Below are 25081 nucleotides of genomic sequence, written 5' to 3' on the forward strand. Positions count from 1 at the left end.
TTCGCCGCTCGTGCTAGTCTTTTTACGTGCCAGCATCCGGGGTGCGTTACGTGTCCGGATGGTCCGGGTATAGGCGCGTGGGACTTGACTAAAGGCTAGGACAGATCCAGCTCTGGCTCAAGGGGAAGGGTGTGTAGCTGTCGGGGGGGGGGAGGGGGAGAGGGTAGTAGATATGTATATGTCGCACGATTTTCCTTTTTGCGGTGGAGGGGGGGGGGTGAGGAGGAGGAGAGAGACCGGCTTCTCCACCCCTCCCTCCGTAGATCCGCCACTGCACTTTGTTGAACTTTGTTGTGATTTTGGTTTGTTTGATTCACTTTCGGTGTTTTACTTTTGGTTTAGTCGCGCAACAAACTGTGAGGAAAGTGTAAAGGACAGGATTCAGGGACGAGTTGATTGGTAGAACCAGAACCACAACCCATGCATACACCTCGGTGGATAGAGTGACTGTTCCCGTCTGAGACAGAATCCCTAGGATGATTATAGGCATCCAGCAGCAGAAATCCGTCATCACGATCAGCGCCAACTTGGCCGCCATTTTAAAATCACGCTCCCTGTGGGCATTCACGCCGACAGCACTTCTTGTGCGCTTGACACTGATGAAGATGGCGACGTAGCAACACAGGACAAGAAGAAAAGAAACTAGATTGACCCCAAGGAAGAGAACGATTGACAGGATCCAAGATGGTTTCTCACCTGTGGCGTGGGCACTTTCAAAGTACCCAACCAAAGACAAAGCCTCCGTCTGCGTTCTCAATATCACATCAGATGCCTTAGTGGTAAGGGGCAGGCCGATACAAACATCCGAAAGTCCATATATATCAGAATCAGACCCAAATGAAAGTGTCGGCACGATACTCAGACAAAGTGCCAGAAACCATAAGATACCAATGATGATTGTTGTTGATTTTCCTCCCAGAGAGAATCTTTTCAACGGAAACACAATGCCTAAGAAGCAGTCTACGCTGATGAGTGTCACAAAAAACACCGAAGCCTCGCTGGACAGAACTGACAGAACTCCAGCAAGTTTGCACAATGCGCTGGTGCGCCACTCAGGAGCCACAAGAAAGTAGTCCTCGCCAAATGTAAGATCTGCACCAGCTATGATTAACATGTACACACCCATCATGAAGTCCGCGATAGCCAGATTTCCAACCATAAATGAGAGTGTCTTTTTACCCCCTCCGTCCCCTTTCTGCATAAGCCTCCAAATCAGGACAGAGAAATTACCAATAAGCGCGCTCATTCCCAAAACCCACAACGCCGCTCGCAGTATTAAATTTGGCATAAGGCTGTCGCACAGATTCAAAGCTGGTTTAGGCTTTGTAGTCAAACAATCTTGCTCGATAGAAAAATTCTGCAACTTGGACAAGGCACAACAAAGACGGTAGTCGTCAACGTATCTGAAAATTTAATTAAAAAAAAAAGTTTATTGAAGACTACACACAATGTATTAAGATTTGTTTGGACAGAACTGCACATAGCATTTGACGCTGTCGTGAATTGGATAAGAAATTGGTATGGGATGAACATCACTTCCCCAGGCAGCATCGTCTATGTTATGTTTGATAAAACTATTGAAATCGATTTTATGACTTACGCTTTTTGCAAGGCTGGTAACTCGTCAGAGGCGAACTTATCGAGCTTAGTCAAAGTGCCTAATATGTTAAACAGTGCACTGAAAAAGATCAGAAATGAAACATGGTCTTGATGTGACACTTAAAACAGGCATACTCCAATCCCATATTCTAAGCAACCAGTTGTCTGGGGCGTTAATTCTCTTTTAAATATTTCATCTGTTCAACTATGGATCCGTCGAGACTTTGCCTCGTTATGCAAATTTAATTTAAGGTATTTTTCTTAACTTTGAGATATAACTTTTGCGAAATCTTTTTGGAAATCTTTTTTTTCACCAATTTTCTGGAATTGGGATCAATGTTATTTTTGTAAATGATAGCAATAATTTTTAAATAAGTTCAAATATTTGTAGGCCATACTAAGTGCCTTGCACATATTGTGAGGGGTGAAGTAAAGCTTACTGATAACAAAACGGACGTAAAATCCAAATTTCCAATTATATCCATTGGGGCTTGTAATTTAAAAAAAAAAAAAATTAGCATGTGCCGCTTGGTTCAGAATGTGTATACAAAACCATTACGACCTGTGGTTCTTGTGCAATACGTGTATCTACAGCGCGTTCCAAAACACCCGCAACATTTTTTGCGAGGCTCTAGCGTCGCCGCGGAAACACGTACCGCCATTATTTTTTATTTCATATTAAAACTTGGAATCTTAACTTTATCCCTGGTAGGTATTTTTTGATTTTCCAAAGGGTTTTGAAATTATTCGTTTTCACATAAAGGCATGTCAAAACAAACTCAACCGATTTCAAGGAAAATCAATCATGCGCATTTTTTTCAAATGTGGAAATGCTTCATCATGTTCATGATGTGACGATCTCGTTGCCTTTTACGTTCTGTGTTTCCTTTTCTTTTCGATCCACGCCTATGCTTCACCTTAAATAAATTCACAATATTGCTCGTCGTTTCAAGTTCAATGTGTTTTTAGTATAAATCAACTGCTTTTTTGTTATTTTTACAGCTTGTTGACTCGAGTTTGCATCTGATGTACCGCATCATCGATTTTCCTTGAAATCAGTTGAGTTTGTTTTTCGAAATGCCTTTATTATGAACGTAAATAATTTTAAAACTCTTTTAAATATCAAACCAATACTCGTCAGGGATAAAGTTAAAATTCCCAGCTTTAAAATGACAATGGTATAATGGTGGTACGTGTTTCCGCGCAGACGCTAACCTTGCAAAAAATAAGTTGCTGGTATTTTGGGACGCGCTGTAGTTAAAGGGAAAATACAACATTTGCAAACATCGAAGAAAAAAACTACCAAGTTCTGACGAAATACCTTACTAGGATGTTGGTAAATGACAGTCTTAAGCATCCTGTAAAATTATGGCACCTTGTGTGAAGTCATTTTCAAGAAAATGGTAATTTTGTATACATTTCCAACGGTGGTCGGCCTAACTATTTTTCAACTACTGCTCCTAATTTACAATTTTTTCAGTCCAAATGTTGTTTGCTATTGGATACATGATTATGAACGGGAGCAGGCCAGCTAGACTGGTTCCCTTACCTTACAATTTTCCGACATCTATAAATTGATTCATTTTATCTTTAGTGGAGTCAGGGAACCAGACTACTTAAACATTTTTGTTTTTCTTGATTTTCCAGCATTTTCGAACACAAAACTTTAAACATGTCAGTTAAACAATATGTGATCTATTATACTAACCCCTCAAATAGTTCATTTCTGAAAATTACAGCAAAGGCCAATGATGTACATTCCCTTTAAGTCATGCAGGAAGAGTAATTTTAGCAACAACTGAGACATTGCCCATGATCGAAAATGAAAAAAAGAATTGCTGAAACAGCTTTTTCAGTGCGAGATTGATTCCCATTAAAATAGCTTGCAATGCTAATAAACATTTGAGTATCTTTTGTGACATCAGAAATTCGATCAAAACTTACAGATTTGTGAGATTGAAGAGTCCATCAAGAAAGCCAGCCTGGATCGACACGAGGGGAAGATTTTCCAAATAACTGTCGAATCAAAAGGAGAATAGGCCTATAACAAAGCTGAAATACACTGCAAAATATGTAAAGGTTTCTTTGTGTTAAACGAACTGTTTCTAATTGAAATTATTTGTTTTCTATTCAGTTTAATTGCCTGTACGGTATGAACGTAAATTTCCTCCTCGTTTTTATTGAAACATTGGGCAGATTTAGATTAATTTATTTCTCCCACGAAGAGGGCCGTTAAGATTAATTCGTGAAAAATCAGCAATTAAGGCGAAGTAAAAAAAAAAAAAACACGTTTCTCGTCCCCGCCCGCTTCCTTCCTGGAGACCGCCATTGATTTTTTTTTATTATTTGTTATTTTTGAAAAATGCAGTAAAAAAAACCACCAAAAAAGTCAAATGCATCTAAAACTGTTCATTGTAGACCAATACAACTCTAAATGACACTGTAAATATGTTCAGTTCTCTTGTCCAACTTGTCTTTCATTTTAAAAGTGTCTTTGAACAGTGGAAACACCAACGGTTGCAGGAAATTTTAAACTGGCGGCCAACTTGAAGAAAATAAAAAATAAAAAATAAAAAGCCCCGCTTCCTCATTTTTTTCAAAAACCCGGACGAGAAACATGTTTTTTTTTTATTCGGCCTAAATTAAAATATTCTGCAAAGTCAAAATAAAAATACATGAACAAAGATTACGTGGAAGAATTGATTACCCCCCCCCCAAAAAAAATAAAATAAATAAAAGCACATTAGTGCAGCAATAAAGAAAACATGGGCAATGAAGACAAAAATCGGATAATTAAAATGAAAACCTGAGTTTTAAAAACGAATGGTAATGAGCTGGTTTTTGTGTGTGTGTATTGTTGCATAGTATCTGCCGTGACTCTGAAAACGTTTTGAGGGGACTAGCACAATATATTATAATTATGAATGACTACAAGGAATGAAAATCCATCGGACAGGGTCATCTGATTAAACCGCGAAGATATCTTAACAAGCTTAAAATCAATTTACAAGCATATTCGTTACATCAACTATTTATCAACAACAAGAGTTTGAATATATCCGAACCATATCTAAACTTACAGATATTGGAGATTGGAGAGTCCAGAAAATGTTCCTGCGGGAATCGACTCAAGGGAAACATTCGTCAAGACACTGTCGAATCAAATGAAGAACAGCAAAGTTGAAATATTCTGCCAAATAGTTTTATTACAATAGGGAAGAACACTCTTAATATTATTTGGCAAAATTAAAGTTGCATCAAACTTGATCACTTAAAGAAGGTTTATTTTCTCCAAACGAATTTTCAATGTGTATAATTTGTTTGCGCGAAAAAAACATATCCGATTTGGATGACGGAATTCCGGGTTTTCATTTTGTGCAAAAAGTAATGAGCTCGCCCTGCGAGAGCCAAAAAAAATCGATTTAAGTGAAGAAATAATTCAATGACTAATCATCAGTGGATTTCGTTGTTCGATGTCGCTTTCAAAAGTGAGTAACGATGCTAGAAAAGTAGCAATTTAAAAATAATAAATAGCATGGGGAACGTATCTTTTATCATTCTGATTCACGCCACGCCGTGGTGAAAGTTTCTATACATAATCCATTATAGATTGATGTGGCTTTTTTTTCTTCGAATAGAACCCTGAATAAAATAGCTATTTGTCATTGCCTTTTTTTCCACGCAATACAGAATTATTTCCTGTAAAAATCGGCCTTCGTTAGTTTAGTTTTCACAAACACGCCTGTCAGTATTTCGTTTCTTGCTGTGTAGACTGGTTCCTGCTCCTCTCAGGATCCATAACGTAGGGATCCATTGGGGCCTTTCATTTGCTTTTTTTATCATGTGCCCTTTGGCTTAGAATGTCTATACAAAACCGATTAAGACGTGTGGTTCGTGTGCATTACATGTATGTAGAAACATCAGTAAAGGTAATTTAGCGACAACTGCAATTCTGCAAACTATACTTAAAAAAGGAGCTGTAAAGACATTGCCCATGATCCAATTTTGCTGCTGCTGAAACAGCTTTTTTATTGTGAGATTGATATGTTTTTAGTGTGAGATTGAATACCATTCAAATGGCTTGCAATTCAGTTAAATTGCCTGTACGGTATGAACGTAGATTTCCCATTCATTTTTTTGAAACATTGGACAGATTTAAATTTATTCATTTCTCCCACAAAATAGGGCGTTACGATTAATTCGTGAAAAATCAACATTTGAATTAGAATATTCTAAATCAAAGGAAGTGTTGCAAAGTAAATTATAAATACATAAACAAAGATTATGCGGAAGAAGTTAATTACCCCAAAATAAACTCAAGCATATCAGTGCTGGCACTAAAGAGAACACGCGTAATAAAGACAAAAATCGGACAAATTAAATGAATACCTGATTATTAAAAACCAATTGTAATGAACTGGGTTTTTGTGTGTGTGTTTTGTTGCTTATATCTGCCGTGACTCTGAAAATGTGTTGAGGGGAATAGCACAAGAACAATTACACGAAAGACTACAGGGAATGAAATTCCATCGGACAGGGTCATCTTTGTGTGATTCTGATTAAACCACTAACATATCTTAACGACTTTAAAATCAATTTACAAAAATATTCGTTGCATCAGTTATTCATTAACAACGACAATAAAGTGTAATGTTGGATATATCCGAACCAGATCCAAACTTACAGCTGTTGGAGATTGGAGAGTCCATTCCATGTACCTGCGGAAATCGACTTAAGGGGCAGATTCACCAAGGCACTGTCGAATCAAATGAAGAACAGCAAAGTTGAAATATTGTACCAAATAGTTATATTACAATAGGGAAGAACACTCTTAATATTACTTGGCAAAGATAAAGTTGCATTATACTCGTGCACCTAAACAAGGGTTTTTTTCCCCTCCAGACGAATTTTCAATGTGTATAATTAGTTCGAGCGGAAAAAAAATCCGGTTTGGGTGACGGAATTCCGGGTTTTCATTTTGCGCATAAAATAATGAGCCCGCCCTGCGAGATCCGAAAATAATTCGAATTATGTGAAGAAATAATTGAATAACTAATCATGGGTGGATTTCGTTGTTCGATATCTCTTTCAAAAGTGAGTAACTTTTTATATTGCTAGAAAAATATTAATTGAAAAAATAACAAATATTTTTCGTGGGGAAACTCGAAAATAGCATAAGGAACGCATCTTTTATCATTCCGAGTCATGCCATAACGTGGTGAAAGTTACTCTTTACATAATCCATTACAGATTGAAGTGGCTTTTTTTTTCGAATAGAACCCTGAATAAAATAGCCTTTTGTCATTGCCTTTTCCCGTGCAATACAAAATTATTTCCTATAAAAATCGGCCTGAGTTCGTTTAGTTTTTACAAATAAGCCTGTCAGTATTTCATTTCTTGCTGTGTAGACTGGTTCCTGCTCCTCTCAGGATCCATAACGTAGGGACCCATTGGGCCTTTCATTTGCTTTTTTTATCATGTGCCACTTGGCAGAGAATATCTATATACAAAACCCATTAAGACCAATTAATCTAGAAACATCCATAACAGGATCCATAACGTAGGGACCGGGAACCAGTCTACTCACAGGGCGGGTCTTTTAAGCCACAAACGCAAACGCCCATAATTGGTACTAAACACTTACATCCATGCGAGACGAGAAAATCCGTTGAATATGCCTGGCTCCAGATGTGAGATATTGCCGTCATATAGCATCCTGTAGACAATCGTGGAACGATAACAAAATGCATTGGTGGGTTGGACAGGATTGGTAATTGATTTAGATAATTGTCCCATTCCGATACACACGTATTACACTTGCATTTGCAGTGCAATTTATAACACTCATGCGTTCATTATTGCATTCCATATATCCCAACACTGGGGGCGAGGGGGAGGTGGGGGCGGGGGGGGGGTCCATTTAAGAGTAATCTACACGGACGTGGCTGAGGTGTGAGCCCGGGGGCCCCTGGTTTCAATTAAGCACAGAGGCTCATGGCGATCAGGTGTGCGACAGTAAAGTTTAAGCCCCCCCCCCCCCCACCCGCCCCAGCTAGGGGTTAAAAGCAACCACCACGGGCAGCAGCATGAGGCAGACGGATGAGAACTTGATGTGCCAACCACACCTCGATGAGGGTTCTGGCGGATGGGTCAACGTGGCAAAACCAACAGCAGCACTCAACGGTCCAGTTAGCGGACATTGCTATACGTACGGTCCAGGGTTGAGGTAGTGACTCGTCTTCAAACATTCGGAGGAAGGGAGCTGGGGATTCTACCTCTGTATTCTCCCCAAGAACATGACCACGGCGTCCTATTCGAACAGCAGACACAACGGCGTAAAGGGAAGCCAGGCCGCTTCATCGGAGCTGCCTCGCCCGGTAGGGATTTGCTGGTCACGCAGGACATCCCAGACATAATCGGACTACCGCGTATCGATGTTCAGGGTGTATAAAAAAAAGTTAATCCAAAAACAACGGGCTCATGTGCAAAAATTGTACACCATTGATTGCAAAACAAAGACCAAAAAACCTCTTTTTCCAAGTTTGCTGAATAAGTGGTGAGTTAAAGGGAATGTACAACATTTGCTTTAGCTGCAATTTTCAGAAATAAATGGATTTGGAGGATTAGTATATTATAGCAAATATTGTTAAAATGACTTTTTTTCACGTTTGGGCTTGTAGATGCTGGAAAAACCAAGAAAACCAATCATGTTCTTGCAGTCTAGTTCCCTGACTCCACTTAAGATGAAACGGAGCAATTAATAGACTTTGGGGAATTGTAAGGTCAGAGAATCAGTCTAGCAGACTTGTACCTCTTCACAGGTGTGTAATTAATTGCAAAGAAAATGCGGAATAACGATTTATGAAAATTCCGGAGCAATTTTTGAAAAATAGCCAGTTTTCTCCAACGCTGGTCGGCGTTGGAAAAATACCATTTTTCTTGAAAATGTCAGCACACCAGGAGACATGATTTTACAGGATGCTTTAGACTGTCATTTCTTGACAATCCAGTGAGGTATTTTGCGATAATTTGATCATTTCGTTTTGTGATGTTTGCAAATGTTGTATCTTCCCTTTAAGCTGTCGGAGGAATGTGCTGTCGCAGCTGTGGACAGTGCGGTAAAAGGAGGTATGCCAATTAATGGTACCTTAGGTTGTCCATTAATAATTAGTCATTCCAAAGATTTTTCATCACTAACTATAGCAATGAAATTTCAAATCTTTAAAACATAGCTTGCAATGAGCATAGCCAAAGCCATGCCAAGTTGGATTATAACGCCCAAGCTAAAGTTTTGAGTACATTTTTGCATTAGGTAGTTATTATTTTAATGAGTAATTAGTAAACAACAAACTGAAATAATTGATTTAAAGCTATAGTCCATCATTTGCAGCCATCCGAAAAGTAACTGGCGTATTATTGTTGAAAAACATACTTGGTTGAAAGATAGTAAGTGGACTAAACTCCCTGTGAAATTAATCTTTCTGGCAAGCTATCATTTTGAAGAAATCAACGAAAGAAGGCCTTTCCAAGACGCACCGTAGGACAATTTAAATTAGTAGTTCGTTTTGTTATTCGGCGCAGCGCGCGCAAGCATTGGCACGACGCACAGGCGCGCGCGGTTGCTATAATTCGTCGGATCAGTGTGCGACATTGCGTAAAGCTGCAATTCAAAACATTTGACTTAATATTGAGAGCCTAGAATGCTGTTTTTCTCGGAAAATACAGCTGAAGCTCAAGGGCGGATCCCGAACACAATTTTTTTGGGGGGGGCCAAAAAAAATTGTGTCTCCCAAAAAGTGGGTCAACAAATTACGGCGCGGGGTTCGGGGCCCGCTTAAGGGCCCCGAAATTTTTTTGGATTCTAGATGCTCTGTGGTGCGATCTGAGGCAATTTCTGACCACTTTAGCCAATGTTTTTTGAGGAAAAGATGGTGGTGTACTCATTGCCTGCCTTTATTGTGACGTCACATAAAAAAACCCAATTGGTTTCGGTGTGGTTTTTTTTGGGGGGGGGGGCCATGGCCCCCTTTGGCCCCCCCCCCGGATCCGCCCTTGCTGAAGCTGAGCTGAAGCTTCATCAGGTAAGTTGTTCAGTATCCTTCATTAGATTTTGAACACTTTCGTTGCTTTAAACGAACAAAATGCACAAATTACAAATGATGGACTATATCTTTAAAGTCCGAGACAGGATGGAACCTAAGGAGTGTGATGCCAACACCATCGAGCTAGAAGAAGATTTCCTGAAGCTCACTCAACCGGTTTACAGAAGCCGCTGATCAGGTGCTACTGCGAACTATCAGGGCGGCAAATCACAACTGAATGACGTCCCATCGGATATTGGAGCTGATGGACGAACAGAGTATAAAACGGCGCCGGAATCGTAAATCCGTACTCTCTGCTGAGAAGCGAAAGAAGAGTTTTACAACAGCCGGTGTGCAGACATCGAAGCGGTTGAACGAGTAGACCCACAGAAGATGCACGATACGGTTCGGCAGGTGACGGGCGAAGAAAAGGCGAAGCTGTTCGAGGCGAAGGACGGCATCATAGTTGTGGAACAGAAGGGGATCCTGATGAGGTGGCAAAAGTCGATGATCTATTCGCAGATAACAGGGGAGAGAGACCGACGGTTCGGAAGGGTGCACGGACGAGGTAGCGAAGGCGCTGGAGACTGGCAAGGCAGCTGGTTAAGATGGAGTCGTCGTAGATGATGCTCGTCGTACTGGGTGACATCGGTGTCGATCGGTTAACGCGGCTTGCAAACAGAATCTACGACGAAGGTCGGTTTCCCCATGAGATTTGCAAATCTGTGTACATCATTTTTCCGAAGAAAAACCGCGAGTAACGGAATGCAAACGACATCGAACGATCAGCTTAATGAGTCATTTCCTGAAACTAGTCCTTCGTATCATGCTGGACAGATTGCGAGAACGGAGAACCGTAGAAGAGCGGTACGGCTTCACACCGGATAAAGACACGCGAAACGCAATCTTCATTCGACTGAGTGCGCCATGAACCCCTGGTCGAAATGCTTATCGACGCACTCGATATTGCATTGACAGACAGGTGCATAGAGCTGATTAAGAACATGATAAAAGGAAGTCTCCTAACAGACAGTAAGACCGAATGGCATCTTGAGTGAAGTATGTGAAGATAAAGAGCGTTGTGAGGCAAGTATTGTGCGTTTTATCACCAGACCTATTTTCCCTGGCTTTTGTGGAGATGCTGCGAACTGCATGGGTCGACAGAGTGTCCAACCGGGCGGTTCTGCAACGCATTGGCACGTCTGATCTTGGTAGCTGATGGCAACCATTTTGAACCGACACTTATACACTTCCTGGGACGAGTCATTCGAAAAGGAAAATTCAAAGATTTGGCCCTCAATGGAAAGATCGAGGGTAAACGAGCAGGAGACGACAGCGACTCATGTACCTGCACTGGCTGGAAAAAGTTCACGAGAGTCAAACCGCTGGACATTGTCCGACTTTGCAAACAGCGCAAGGAGACCATAATATCTTGGCCACAGCTTCGGATCAACCTAGTATTCAATTTTGAACATTGATGACCATGATTTTTAAACGCGAATTTAATGTATACTTTAATTGTAATGCACACAATTTATCTCAATCCGTCAAATTGGGTACATCGTGTGCCCGGGAGAAAAGCATACGAACGTTCTGACCTAAAAAAAAAACCACTTTAAGAAAATTGCATTGAAAAGCTCCAACGGTTCCCAAGCTCCACGCGAATTATAAATCCAATGATCTCCCGCGCGTATTATAACATTTTAAATTTATCACACGTATGAATCACAATTTTTGAAAAAAAATTGAGTTAATTTCTGATGAAAATGTTGAAATTTTATTAAAATAGACGCAATGTTCTGCAAACAGTCTACTAGATTTGGGTGATTTCGCGTTCGCACGTGAAGGCGCATACGCCCTTCTGACAGGCACACGACGGTTCTTGGTTCTCATTGAAAATCCTGGTATTACTGTCTTCCGTTATTGTGTTGCAGAGGAAATTAATTTTACCAATTATTTTCGATTTTTGTCATTGTTATTTATGTATGAGAAGAACAAATGACTGAATAAAAGAAATAACAGTTCACTTTAACAGTATTTTTTTTTAACAGTTTAAGTGTGCGAAATGTTTCATCAAACATGTAAACTATAGGCTTGTTTCTTACATATGTTGTATTCCATGGTCGATGCTGTGGATGCTTTCAAGATTCCAATCACCAGCACAGAAAACTAAAGTTGAATAGGAATCGGTGTGGAAGTCCATACACCCAGGCATTAGGCTTTCTGTTACAGCACAAAAACGAAAAAGAATCAACATTAATGTCATCGTTGATTGGATTGTAGAATCTCAAGGTGAGAAATGGTATCCATCTCGTTACACAAAATGAAACTTCGTATGAGGTCAATCTTTGAATGATTGGAATGTTCTTCTTTTTGTGACCGGTGTCATTGTGTCCCAAGTCAGACTGATATTTTACACGGCCTTCAGTGATCAGTGTGACATCATGCACGAACTTCCATTGCAACCCGGCTCGAGCTATGCCCCAAGATATAAGCAAAATAATTGTCTATATACCAAGATTTTTTTTTTAAAGATGTTCTGTCCGGGCCATTTTCGAGCATCAACACAAGAAAACACCAAATAGTTTTGGAATATTTACTTCACACTTTTGAATTATTTGCGGCCCGACACTCGTCGACTGGTTCCCGCCTCTATATCAGAAACGATCACAATTATGGGGACAGGCAACCAGTCTGCTGGCAGGGCGGATCTGTTTGTGCGCAATCACGATCCAAAAACCTTTTCTCAAGGGGGTTGCAGCTGTCAAAAATAAGGGAAAATTTTAATCGTTAGAACAGAAGGTTCAAGATGACTATACATAAAAAAGATAAAAAAAGGAATTTGTTAAACAGCTCGGACAGTACATCTTTAATATTGTCTTAAAACTTGCTGATTTCAAGAAAATAGACCTAAGACGTAATGACGTCATGCTTTGCTTACAGTCATATATATGCGCTTTCCTACGGGGAAGAGATCCACCAAGCTCCAATGGAAAGCGCACATGACTTTGTAACCAAAGCGTGACGTCATTGTGTCTTATGTCTATTGAATATTTTAGAGTAAAAAATACAAGCATGATTTATATTATTATTTCCAACTCATCATGGAGAGCTTATCCAATTTGCCGGAGGTGGGGGTTTAGGGAGGGGGTATACTCAATGAGCTTGAACGATTAAAAGCTTATGCTTGCTCCCCCCCCCCCCCCCCCCCCCCAATTAAGGATGGCATACGTTTCATTCGAGGAATATACCAATGAGTGATCCAAAAAGAGGCAAACTGACAAACATTTGGTTTGCATGATATAATTTGTTGTATATAAACTGCTGTTTGGTGTGTTTGGATTAGGTTGGCACTTCTCTTATATAGCTGTGGTTATTCTCCAGTGTATCCGTTCCATCCTTGGACCAAGATATCATACAATCATAAAATCATACAATCTAAAAACTCTGGGGTCAAATTGACCCCGATATGAGTCTATATCTGCACAGTCCGTTTCAGGGTCAAAAAATGACGCTTTTCTAGGTCAAAATGATCCAGAGAAATGTCATTTTTGACCCGAAAAAAAGTTCATTTTGACCAGAAAAGGGTAAATTTTGACCTTGAAAATGGTTGTGCGGATATAGACGCAGATTCTGGGTCAATTTTGACCAGGGAGTTTTTACAGTGTACTTAGAACGGAGTGAAGTTTCAAAATGAATGTGATTGCCCAAATTGAATCCATTCACCGGCAAACTTCTAATATCAACAAGATTTTCGTCTTCGCCCATGCTAAACATTGGAGTAAACATATATGCATTTTGGCAAGGAAAAATACTCATTTAATTTCATTGGTCAGAAATATTTTTTTCGGTAATTCATGTCTGAGTGGACAACTCATTTTACCAATGAATCGGAACAACGTGAATAAAGGACTTTAGTCTTTGTTTTGAAATAAATTATTTTTAGTCATAAAATTAATGACGGCATGGACGCAATTGCGGTGATCCAACCTTACTGACAATGCCCAAGTTCATAACTTTCAAGAACTAACTCATTCTTAGTTTTGGGTGGGGATGATAAACCCTGTACATCTACTTTAAGTAATAATGCTTATTTAATTACCTTGGTATCAATTCGTTATTGGAATACGTTATTGTGCTCCTGACTGACTGACAACACAATTTTGTTTTTTTAAACAAATCATCCAATGAAACCGCTGGTCACGTGTCACAAGGTGATTATTTTTTTTGAACGAAATTACTGTTAAAATGACAAACACGAATTTAGTTTACGTGGTAGGGATTTTTGTGGTTTTTGCTGAACACACGTCTAGCAGTTGAGAAACAAAATTTTATTTTCTTGGGGCTGCCACGCCCAAACATTTTTTTGTTCAAAGTATTGAACCGTCTAAGAATGTGTGGTCTGCTCCAGTTGGGATGTCAAAGATAATGCGCATGCGCATTAATGGTCTTGAGGCAAGGAAAGGTACAGGGGTACAAACTTTTGGGTCATTTTTTTTTCACAAATTCTCCAAGGATTTCTCGCTTTTGTCTGGATGCAAAAATTGAAGACTTAAAAAATTGCCCTCGTCCTGAGCAAACCAGGGCGAAGAATTAGTAACGAGTGAAAATGAGTAATTGTGCGCTTCGGTGTTCCATCTCCAAATTACGGGCTGAACGCGGTGATGAATCGCGCCGGGCTGAACCGCGGGATGAATTACGGGCTGCGGGCCACAAACGATGTCACCACCGTGCATGGACAGTCACATTAACCGGACACTCGGCGTACAAGCCCGGCGGGAGCCACACGAAAAATCACGCTGCTATATTTATGTCGGTCAGCGGCAATCGCTTCTTGCCCTTAAACCCATGTTTGCATAAATTATAATTTATTACTGAAAATGTCTATTTGGTGGCGTGGTTATACTTTTTATGCAAACATTTGAATGTTGAATATTTTTTTGGTCATATTTTGAAGCATATACCGAATTCTTGGACCTTAGTATGTGGCATCGCTTAAATATTTCTTCAATCTTTATAAACAATCCCAGTTTAAATTATTTGGGGCCCGACAATCATTCAGTTCTCGCAGGGTAGAATGGTTCCCGCTCCCCATCGGACTCGATAATGCCAGTGTATCCGCAGGGAGAACGTGTTTGGGGGGAAAACAAAAATCAAACATGCGGAAAGACCATGTGCGAATAACTACCTAACTAAGAGAATTATTCGCCCATGGTGTTTCCGCAAACCTTTCATTTATTAGTATCTCCACCGTGCAAAGCCTCAAATCTTACTCAAAAATTAAAAAAAAAATAGTGTTTTTATGAGGGTTGCAGTTGTTCGTGGTAATGCTGTATAAAAGTTGCATATTCGTTATTGTCAATTGAGTTGTCCTAAAAAGGGAACTCCAAAATACCTCAGCTCAGGACGAGTTGAAGTCCGAATGACCTCGACTTTATCATCCAAGCGTGCTCAAGTACTAACGAGCCCAAGTCCAAGTTGAAGTTCGAATGACCTCGACTTTATCTTATTCCTGGCGCGCTCAAGTACTAACGAGCCCAAGTCCGAGTTGAAGTCCAAATGACCTCGACTTTATCTTAATCCAGGCGTTCTCAAGTACTAACGAGCCCAAGTCCGAGTTGAAGTTCGAATGACCTCGACTTTATCTTAATCCAGGCGTGCTCAAGTACACCACCCGCAAAATTCAACAAAAGCAATTAACGCATCTTATTCTGTTGATAATACTGGATATAAATCAAGAATATTTTGCATCACCTGCCGCAACTGCCACATCATTATTGTTGGTTCTCGAGTCAGGATTACTGTAATGTCCAAAATGTAAAACGACATGGGCGTCAATCGGTGGGCGTCAATCGGTGGGGACGGGGGGGAGACATGTCCCCCTATATTAGCTCAGTAGCTGATTCAATTACTCCAAACTCGATAATGATGTTTAAATGATGATCTTTTGCTCAAAAAAATTTGGTTAAAGTGGTCAGAAATAGCCTCAGATCGCACCACAGTCCGTCTAGCATTCAACCAAAAATTCGGACCCATAAGCAGGCCCCAGACCCCACGCCGTAAGGGCTTCGCGCTAGCACTACTTTTGATCAAGGGGGTATGTCCCCCACTATTTTTTGAAAACGCGATTGACACCCTTTAAAATTCAATGTCAATTTTTCCGCGAACGCTTTTCTACGAACTATTTTTGTTTTGTTCTGTTTAGTTTGTTTGTTGTTGTTGTTTTGTTGGTTTATTTCTTTTATAGGCCTAAGTCGCAGAAACACTGACAACCGCGATGATTGAGTACATAAGATTCTGGGAGGGGCAACATTAAAATTGCATTAACATGCACCAATGCCACGAAGAGTCCTAGTGCCCGCCCTTGCTTTTTATAATAAATAAGGGGAGAATTATTTTTTGGACCCACTTTTAAGGGGAACAAACTTTTGTTGGCCCCCAAAGGGTTCTGGATCAGCCCTTGAATGACCTCCAGTTTGTACTAGTTGGCTAAAGTCCCTGCATGCTCAAGTACAAAGGAGGTCAAGTCCGAATGAGCTGAATCCAAAAACAACGGGGTCCAAAACGTGAACCTTACTACGGCGTGGACTGCTGCAGCACTACAGGTGCGTTCTCAATCATCACTCTTGGACAGTGTGCGCTGTGTAACATTATCTATGGCGTGATCTGCAAAATCGTTGTTACCTAATACACCTGCATTAATTTCCATTCAATTTGTTTAATCTACGTGGACAGCGATCCCTAAGGAGCGGATGAAATGATATGGCCACTCAAATGTTCATTTATTTTTATTTTTTTCATCGGGGAGGCAACTGGCAAGATTTTACACCTGCACATAAATGTTCTGTGTAATAACTCAAAATATAAATCACACGCCAAAATGTATGAACATGCCTGTCAATATCGTTCTTATAATAAGAACGCAGGAGGTCGTGGGTTCGAGTCCCACCCGAGGGATTTTTTCCAACTTTCACTTGGGAGGTTACACACTGAGTATACAGTGTTTAAAAAACGTCGGTGAAGGGCAAAACCTTATTTGATTAATATCGTTCTAGGAATTTCTTTACTTCATTTCATTCTTATTGCAAACCCGGGATTCGAACTCCGGACCGTTCGTATTCCAAGCGAGAGCCTTAACCACAAGCCAACGCAGCTTGCACGACCGCGCGCGCAATGAAAAATGGCGTACGTAATGATACACGTACACCTGCATGTTAACATAAACATGTACATCTTATCATTAGTCAAGCCGCCCAAACATTCTTTACCTCAGATACCTGCGCAATTAACTGTCATAAATCCCTGTGATAATTGTGTCCACCTTAAACAAAAAACATTACTACAATACTCCCGACTCTCCAAGTACGTACTGTAGATATACGACTTTGAGAAATTGACCTTTAGCATGGCGTCGCCCGACATACGTGTATAATTACGTCATCACGACGACACTTAAACACGATCACACGTATAATGCTTTCTTGGTTTGTGTTCAAGTTTAGACTTGATCCGATAAAAAGCAGTGCGAAATTTCCGAAGCAGAAAAAAAAATGTAAATGTTAATGTTAAAAATCAGCCATCATGACGTAACTTCAGATTTTGCATTACAATAACCTCTGAGTGTCTGCCGAGTTTCTTGTCGATCCGACTTTGGCTTGTATGTGTTTTGAAAAATGAAATATTTTGTTTTGTTTATTGCTTTTTTTTTTTTAATAAGAAAGAGAGATAATCATATATATCGAGATCGAGAATGTTGCCACTTTTTGCCACTGGACGATATAGCGCAGCCTGATTTTTCGCGTGTTTTGTTTTGTTCTGTTTAGTTTGTTTGTTGTTGTTGTAGTTATTTAGTTTATTTTTTTTGGGTAAGTCGCAGAAACAACTGACACCCGCAAAGACTGAGTAATGAGAAAATGAGATTCTCGGAGGGTAGCATTAAAATTGCGCGACCATGCACCAATGCCATGAAGATTCCTAGTGCCTCTTCGTGATGTTTGGACCCATTTTTCGGGGAATAAAGGTTTGTTTGTCCTTCCCCCCCCCCCCAAAAAAAAATTCCGGATCCGCCCTTGAATGACCTCGAGTTTATACGAGCTGAATCCAAAAACAAACCAAGGGCGGATCCAGGGGGGGGGGCCAAAGGGGGCCATGGCCCCCCCCCAAAACGAAACCCATTTTTTTTTTTTTTATGTGACATCGCAATAAAGGCAGGCAATGAGTACACCACCATCTTTTCCTCAAAAAAAAATTGGTTAAAGTGGTCAGAAATTGCCTCAGATCGCACCACAGAGCATCTAGAATCCAAAAATTTTTCGGGGCCCTTAAGCGGGCCCCGAACCCCACGCCGTAATTTTTTTGACCCACTTTTTGGGGGGTCCAAAAAATTTTTTTGGCCCCTCCCAAAATTGTGTTCTGGATCCGCCCTTGAAACAAACAGGGTCCAAAACGTGAACCTATACCAACGGCGTGGACTGCTGCAGCACTACAGGTGCGTTCTCAATCATCACTCTTGGACAGTGTGCGCTGTGTAACATTATCTATGGCGTCATCTGCAAAATCGTTGTTACCTAAAACACCTGCATTTGTTATCATTTGTTTGAAATTAATTTTTGAAAAAGCCTCAATCAATTTACTTCCATTCAATTTCTTTAATCTACGTGGGCAACGATCCCTTAGGAGGGATGAGATGATATGGCCACTCAAATGTTTATTTATTCATTTTATTTCTATTTTTTTTCATCCGGGACGCAACCGCCAAGATTTTACACCTGCATATAAATTGTCTGTGTAATAACTCAAAATATAAATCAAAAGCCAAAATGTATGACCGTCCCTTAAAATATCGTTCTTGGAGTCTATATACTTCAAGTCACGGTGCATTGAACAGGAAGGTGATGCGAAAGGTCCCAAGTTCGCATGTCGGGTTTGCAGTTACGATTATGTGTTCCTTTTATCTATTTTTTTCTGTCGCCGGATCTTCGTTCCGGTCACAACAATCTTTTGTCTTCGTGTGATTCGTGGCTCTGGATGATTTGTTGGTTTATTTTTACTCACAAAAATGAACTTTTCTGTTATTTGAGCATTTGGAAGGCCAACAAATGGAGGGTTTAAGAAACAGAAGGTTGGCTGCCGTGCGTTGTGTGATGTCGATGGCCTACCGTTGTGAAATTTGGAAAGAATATGACCCTTTAACTGGGCTACTTTGGGCGAAGAATGGCGATGGGATTTTGGACCACTTTTAGAGGTGATCATTTCTGGATGGATAATGTTTCCCGAAAGTGACCAATAAACGTCTAAGAACTGAACAGATTATGAAAGGTTTTTAAAATAACTTTACTATGATGTGTGCACGAAATACGTCCGTACTTGGAGAGTCGGGAGTATTTGTCCCAATTATTGTGTTTTTTTTAAGTGGACATTCTTGTAATTATCACAGGGATCTATGACAGTTAATGTTTATCGCGCAGGTATCTGGGGTGTATCATTACGTACGCCATTTTACAGTGCGCGCGGTCGTGCAAGGTGCGTTGGCTTGTGGTTAAGACTCTCGCTTGGCATACGAACGGTCCGGAGTGCGAATCCCGGGTTGGCAATTGCGATTCTATTTTGCTTATTTTTAGTCGGATCCTCTTTACGGTCACAAAATATGTTTCCTTTGTCTGATTCGGGCCTCCAAAGTATTTTTCTTTATTTGTTTAAACTCATAACAATTATAAAAAAGATTGGAAATCCGTTTAAAATCACTTGAAGACGTCATCATGACGTCACTCCACTGTTCATTTTGAACTCGTGCCCGACTATTCACCAACAAAGTTGTAAGCCAATGCGGCTTGTGGTTCTGTAGATATACGACTTTGAGAAATTGACCTTTAGGATGGTGTCGTCTAACAGATGATGACGTCAACACGACGACACTTGACAACTCATTTTACCAATGAATCGGAACAACGACAATATAGAATTCTAGTCTTTGTTCTGAAATAAATGATTCTTAGTCATAAATGACGGCATGGACGCAATTGCGGTGATCCAACCTTACTGACAATGCCCAAGTTCATAACTTTCAAGAACTTACTCATTCTTAGTTTGGGGTGGGGATGATAAACCCTGTACATCTACTTTAAGTAATAATGCTTATTTAATACCTTGGTATCAATTCGTTATTGGAATACGTTATTGTGCTCCTGACTGACTGACAACACAACTGTCTTTTTTTAATGAATCATCCAATGAAACCGCTGGCCACGTGTCACAAGGTGATAATTATTTTGGAACGAAATTACTGTTTAAAATGACAAACACGAATTTAGTTTACGTAGCAGGGATTTTTGTGGTTTCTGCTGAACACACGTCTAGCAGTTGAGATACAAAATTATAATTTCTTTGGGCTGCCACGCCCAAACATTTTTTATCAAAGTATTGAACCGCCTAAGAATGTGTGGTCGGCTCCAGTGGGGATGTCATCAACCTTGTCCACAGGGTGTCGAGCAGTACGCGCCCACCACTACCTGCTCTCTCACCCTGGTATTGGATCATTTGCATGTGCATGTTTTTGTATGAGGTGTCTGGGGTAAAAACAGAATCAATTCGTCGCAGCGCGAGCATGGCGTGAGTTACGAAAACATGATTTCATTTTAATTAAACTGTTACGATCTTAACGAGACAACATGCAGTAAATATCACATTTCATATTAATATTAACAAACTGGAAAGGAAATGAATAGGCATTTTCGAGAAGGCGTGGACGAATGATCGCGAAAACACGTATTGCACGACGGTGAATAACAACACCAAGTACACGATATAAATCCATTTCTAGCCAATTGCGGTATCGAATCAGGATGCAGGAAGGAAGTTTCCTATCCAGGGTTTACTATTGGAAACAACGTAGGAAAGAAAGTAAGCAAATAATTTGCCTTCGTCCCGAGCACTCGAGGGCGAAGGCAATCAGCAGGGCTCCTTTCCGCACGAGTGACAATGAGTAACTGTGCACTTCGGTGTTCCATCTCCAAATTTCGGACTGAACGCGGTGATGAATCGCGCCGGGCGAAACCGCGGGCTGAATTACAGGCTGCGGGCCACAAACGATGTCACCGTGCATGGACAATCACATTGACCGGGCACTGGGCGTACAGGCCCGGCGGGAGCCACACGAAAAAAATACGCTGCGCTATATATTATTGGTCAGCTGAAAAAAGTTGCAACAGTGTCGTCAATCACTATCGAACAAGGGCGGATCCAGGGGGGCCAAAAGGGGCCATGGCCCCCCCCCCCAAAATGAGACCATTTTTTTTTGTTTTTATGTGACATCGCAATATAGGCAGGCAATGAGTACACCACCATCTTTTCCTCAAAAAAAACATTGGTTAAAGTGATCAGAAATTGCCTCAGATCGCACCACAGAGCATCTAGAATCCAAAAAAAATTCGGGGGCCCTTAAGCGGGCCCCGAACCCCGCGCCGTAATTTTTTTGACCCACTTTTTTGGGGGTGCCCCCAAAAAAATTGTGTTCTGGATCCGCCCTTGTGCACAACTCATGAGTGTGGCTCAGCGGTTATACTGTAGTCTTCGTGTTTTTTTTGTCCTAAAGTTGATTAAAAAAACGAATCAGAATGAAAAAAAATAATAAAAATACAATTAATTACCGCAATAGGTATGAGGAGAAAGAAGCTTTCATGAACAGACATCAATTATCATTGAATCTTTGTGGGAAATAGATCATTATAGTCAAACTTGTTTTATGACTAATTTTTCATCCTTTTTTTATGAAAGCAAAAAATATTTAAGTGAACCATGCAAGTTATTCTTGTTAATAAATACAATATTTATTAGTACGTCAGATAAAAAAAATAGAATTCCAAGACTTTTTTTCACATTTTAGACAGTTGCATTCAATGACGTCAGTCATTCACTAATTAAAAAACTATTTTTGAAAATTAAAACGAAATGGACTGTCTATCCTTCACGGCCACACGAATAAAGTTGGCCCAATGTGAAAACAGCAAGAAAAAGTGTCAAGACACTGAAAACAAAGGCGCAGCAAAATTCTCCACTTCAATCTCGAGAGATTTCACGAACATTCACGCGAGAAATCGGTTTCACATCTCCATGTAAACAGAAAACGACTTCAGTGGTAGGCATACCCCTACTTCAATGGTACCCGATCATTTATAACATGCATGGAAAAGATTTTCTGTTGCAAATGTGTTAAACGGCAAGTAATTTTTGATGTTTTTCCCATGATCTTGCAATCTAGAATCCTTGTTTAACTGACACTATCAGGACAAATAACCTGACATCGATTGGTTCTTATTACCTTTCAATTACAAGAGAGCATAAATATATTAAGGTGCTCACAACGAACCGAAATACAGCAAAAACCCTGGTGTGGAAACCTTAAAACGAAGGCAGAAATAATAGAGCATTTACGGTTGCACTAAGGAAAAAGTTGTCGTTCAAAAATCGTATAATCTATTTTCAAATAAAAGACAAGTAAATATAAGTCAATTGAAAATAAACAGAAGAAAACACATTCAAGTCGGGCACGTACAATCAATTTAAATTGGACTTACTGCCCTAAAACCGAAACCTAAACGCCATCCGCACAATATTATCACCAGAACGTGCTTGTCGAGTTGTCCGGACTTCCAAAAAATAACCGTTAACAAAGAAACACAAGTCAATATCACGAATGCAAACGAACCCGCCGGCTACCCAAACTCGTCAGCCGAATATCGACATGTCATCTATATGGTCTTTCCCGCCCAAATTGTCACAAAAAAAAGGCGCGGCTGCGTCAACTTACAACGAGAGAAACGGCACGTTGAAAAACATCGGACCAAAAAGCTCATCGGCGTTGAAGAAACACACAACAAACTTAGGTAAAACAATTTCCGTTAATATTGCGCGTGATGCATATGTGATGAACGAGGAGAGACAGAGAGCAACGTAATGCAACGATGATGAGCCACGGGCCGAGGCAGCATCATCGCCTCAGGAGCCGGCGACAGTTGAAGCGATACCGTAAATTAATTGTTTTAGCGACACGTACGAAGCCACGACACGTATCTTGTCACACCTCTTTGTGATCGCTACTGAACATCGATGGAAGAATCCTAACTCCCTCTAGCAATTTTCACTACACCTCATAAGTGCTCCAGTAATACACCTTCTTACCTCACTCCCTCCTATCATCTCTCGTCCTCCTTCCAGTTTTCATTTTAGTTTTTGACTCAATCAGATCAGCGGTTTGCCGGCAAGGGCGGATCCAGGGGGGGGGGGCAAAGGGAGCCATGCCCCCCCCCCAAAAAAAGAGACCAATTTTATTTTATTTTTATGTGACATCGCAATAAAGGCAGGCAATGAGCACACCACCATCTTTTCCTAAAAAAAACATTGGTTAAAGTGGTCAGAAATTGCCCCAGATCGCACCACAGAGCATCTAGAATCCAAAAAATTTTCGGGGGCCCTTAAGCGGGCCCCGAACCCCACGCCGTAATTTTTTTGACCCACTTTGGGGGTCCAAAATTTTTGTTGTTCCATCTCCAAATTACGGGCTGAACGCGGTGATGAATCGCGCCGGGCTGAACCGCGGGCTGAATTACGGGCTGCGGGCCACAAACGATGTCACCGTGCGTGGACGGTCACATTGACCGGGAACTGGACGTACAGGCCCGGCGGGAGCCACTCGAAAAATCACGCTGCGCTAAATATACCGGTCAGCGCGGGGGCGGTGAAACCGGGGGGGGGGGGGGGGGGGGCTGGGGGGACTTCCCCCACCCAGATTTACCCAAGTGCCCCTTTTGCGGACATAAATGTGCCCCCTCGTGGCCCTCGAACATTAATGTGCCCCCTCGAGATGAAAACAAAACTGGCCATAAAGTTTCTGATAATTTGTTATCCCTAACCATTTCCCAAAATGGTATAGAGAGTTCTGATATGAACGAGGAATATGAAAACCAAGCCCCAAAACCCTTACAATGCGCCAAAAAAGTGGCATCAGTGTCGTCAATCACCATTGAAAGATACAATTTGATAATTAACTTTGGAAAATATTTGTTAAATTCTTCTTTTTTTTCATTCACTGGGCTTTGTTTTGTTTATTTCTTTATGTCGGGATCTGGGAATTCCCCTTTAAAAACGTACGTACGCGCCACAAGCTTGATGACGTCATTGACTCGTGGTTGCTAAGTGCGTTCGGAAACTACATAGTAACAACAAAAACGTTCTTATAATTTCTCAAACATTATTCCTACTACTTTATTGGGCAGGTATAAGTTTGCAGAATACATTTATAGTTTTCTCATAATGTTAAATCATTCCAGAAATGTGATCTTTTACTAAAGTAAATCTGGTTTTTGTGCTTCGGACTTCTTCGGGTTTTTTCGGAAGTAAGTGGCCTACGTGCAGGATTTGCACGTCCTTTTTCCCTTTTCTTCGGACAATGCCGTTGCATGATGTGAGCCAGATTCACGTCAAAAACCTTCTTTTGCAAACTAAAAACCTGAAGGCCCGTACCTGAACAGCCCAGCAACTGGAGTGAAGTGCTGCATAGCTGCTTTTGAAGTCATTTAAGCAAAGATTTGAAGACGTCGGTTTTTTTATATTTCTATTGAAATATTGTATCTCAACTGAGCTTCATCACTCATCAATAAATCAACCAAATCAACTAATGACAGAAACCGATGAGAAGCGTCTGATGATTGTCCATGCTTAGCGATTGCCTCCCATCCTCCTTAACTGGTGGACGAGTCTCCCCTCTTATTAAGACAGCAGGGCCGACCACTACATTTATTTATATAATAAGAAAGAGATAATTGTAAATATCGGGATCGAGAATGCTGCCGCTTTTTGCCACTGACCGATATAGCGCAGCGTGATTTTTTCGCGTGGCGCCCGCCGGGCCTGTACGCCCAGTGCCCGGTCAAAGTGACGGTTCGTGCACGGTGACATCGACATCGTTTGTGCCGGCGCAGCCCGTGATTCAGCCGGCGGTTCAGCCCGGCGCGATTCAGCAGCGCGATTCGTCCCGTAGTTTGGTGGATGGTACCGCGAAGTGCAGTTACTAATTTTCACACGTGCGGAAAGGAGTCCTGCTGATTCCCTTCGCCCTCATAGTCGCTCGGGAACAAAGCATTTTTTTAAGTTGTGATTTGTTTTTGACCCCCAAAAAGCCCACTTTGGCCAGAAAGTAATGCCCATGACGATTTCAGGAGCTTTTCTGTTTGTTTGTACCGCTGTACATTTATAATGGACCGATTTCGCTTCTTGCCTCAAAACCATTTTTAGGGCATAAATTATTATTTCACAGTGAAAAGGTTTATTGAGTTGCGTGTTTATACTTTGCATCATTTTGATTGTCGAATACTTAGTTTGTTTGTGAATGCATACCGAATTCTTGG

The 25081-nt window shown here is 40.8% G+C and overlaps 1 protein-coding gene across 1 annotated transcript; it reads right to left on the reverse strand.

The window, feature by feature from the left end:
• Window positions 1-264: 264 nt before the first annotated feature.
• Window positions 265-24250, reverse strand: LOC119734542 (G-protein coupled receptor GRL101-like). Its single transcript, XM_038208079.1, has 3 exons — window positions 24198-24250; window positions 1601-1678; window positions 265-1403 (listed from the first exon to the last, which is right to left on the reverse strand). The coding sequence occupies exons 1-3, from the start codon at window positions 24248-24250 to the stop codon at window positions 314-316; spliced, it is 1221 nt and encodes a 406-aa protein (XP_038064007.1). The 3' UTR covers window positions 265-313.
• Between the last annotated feature and the right edge of the window lie 831 nt (window positions 24251-25081).

The sequence above is a fragment of the Patiria miniata genome, unplaced genomic scaffold (assembly GCF_015706575.1).
Source record: "Patiria miniata isolate m_02_andy unplaced genomic scaffold, ASM1570657v1 HiC_scaffold_27, whole genome shotgun sequence".
NCBI lineage: Eukaryota > Metazoa > Echinodermata > Asteroidea > Valvatida > Asterinidae > Patiria > Patiria miniata.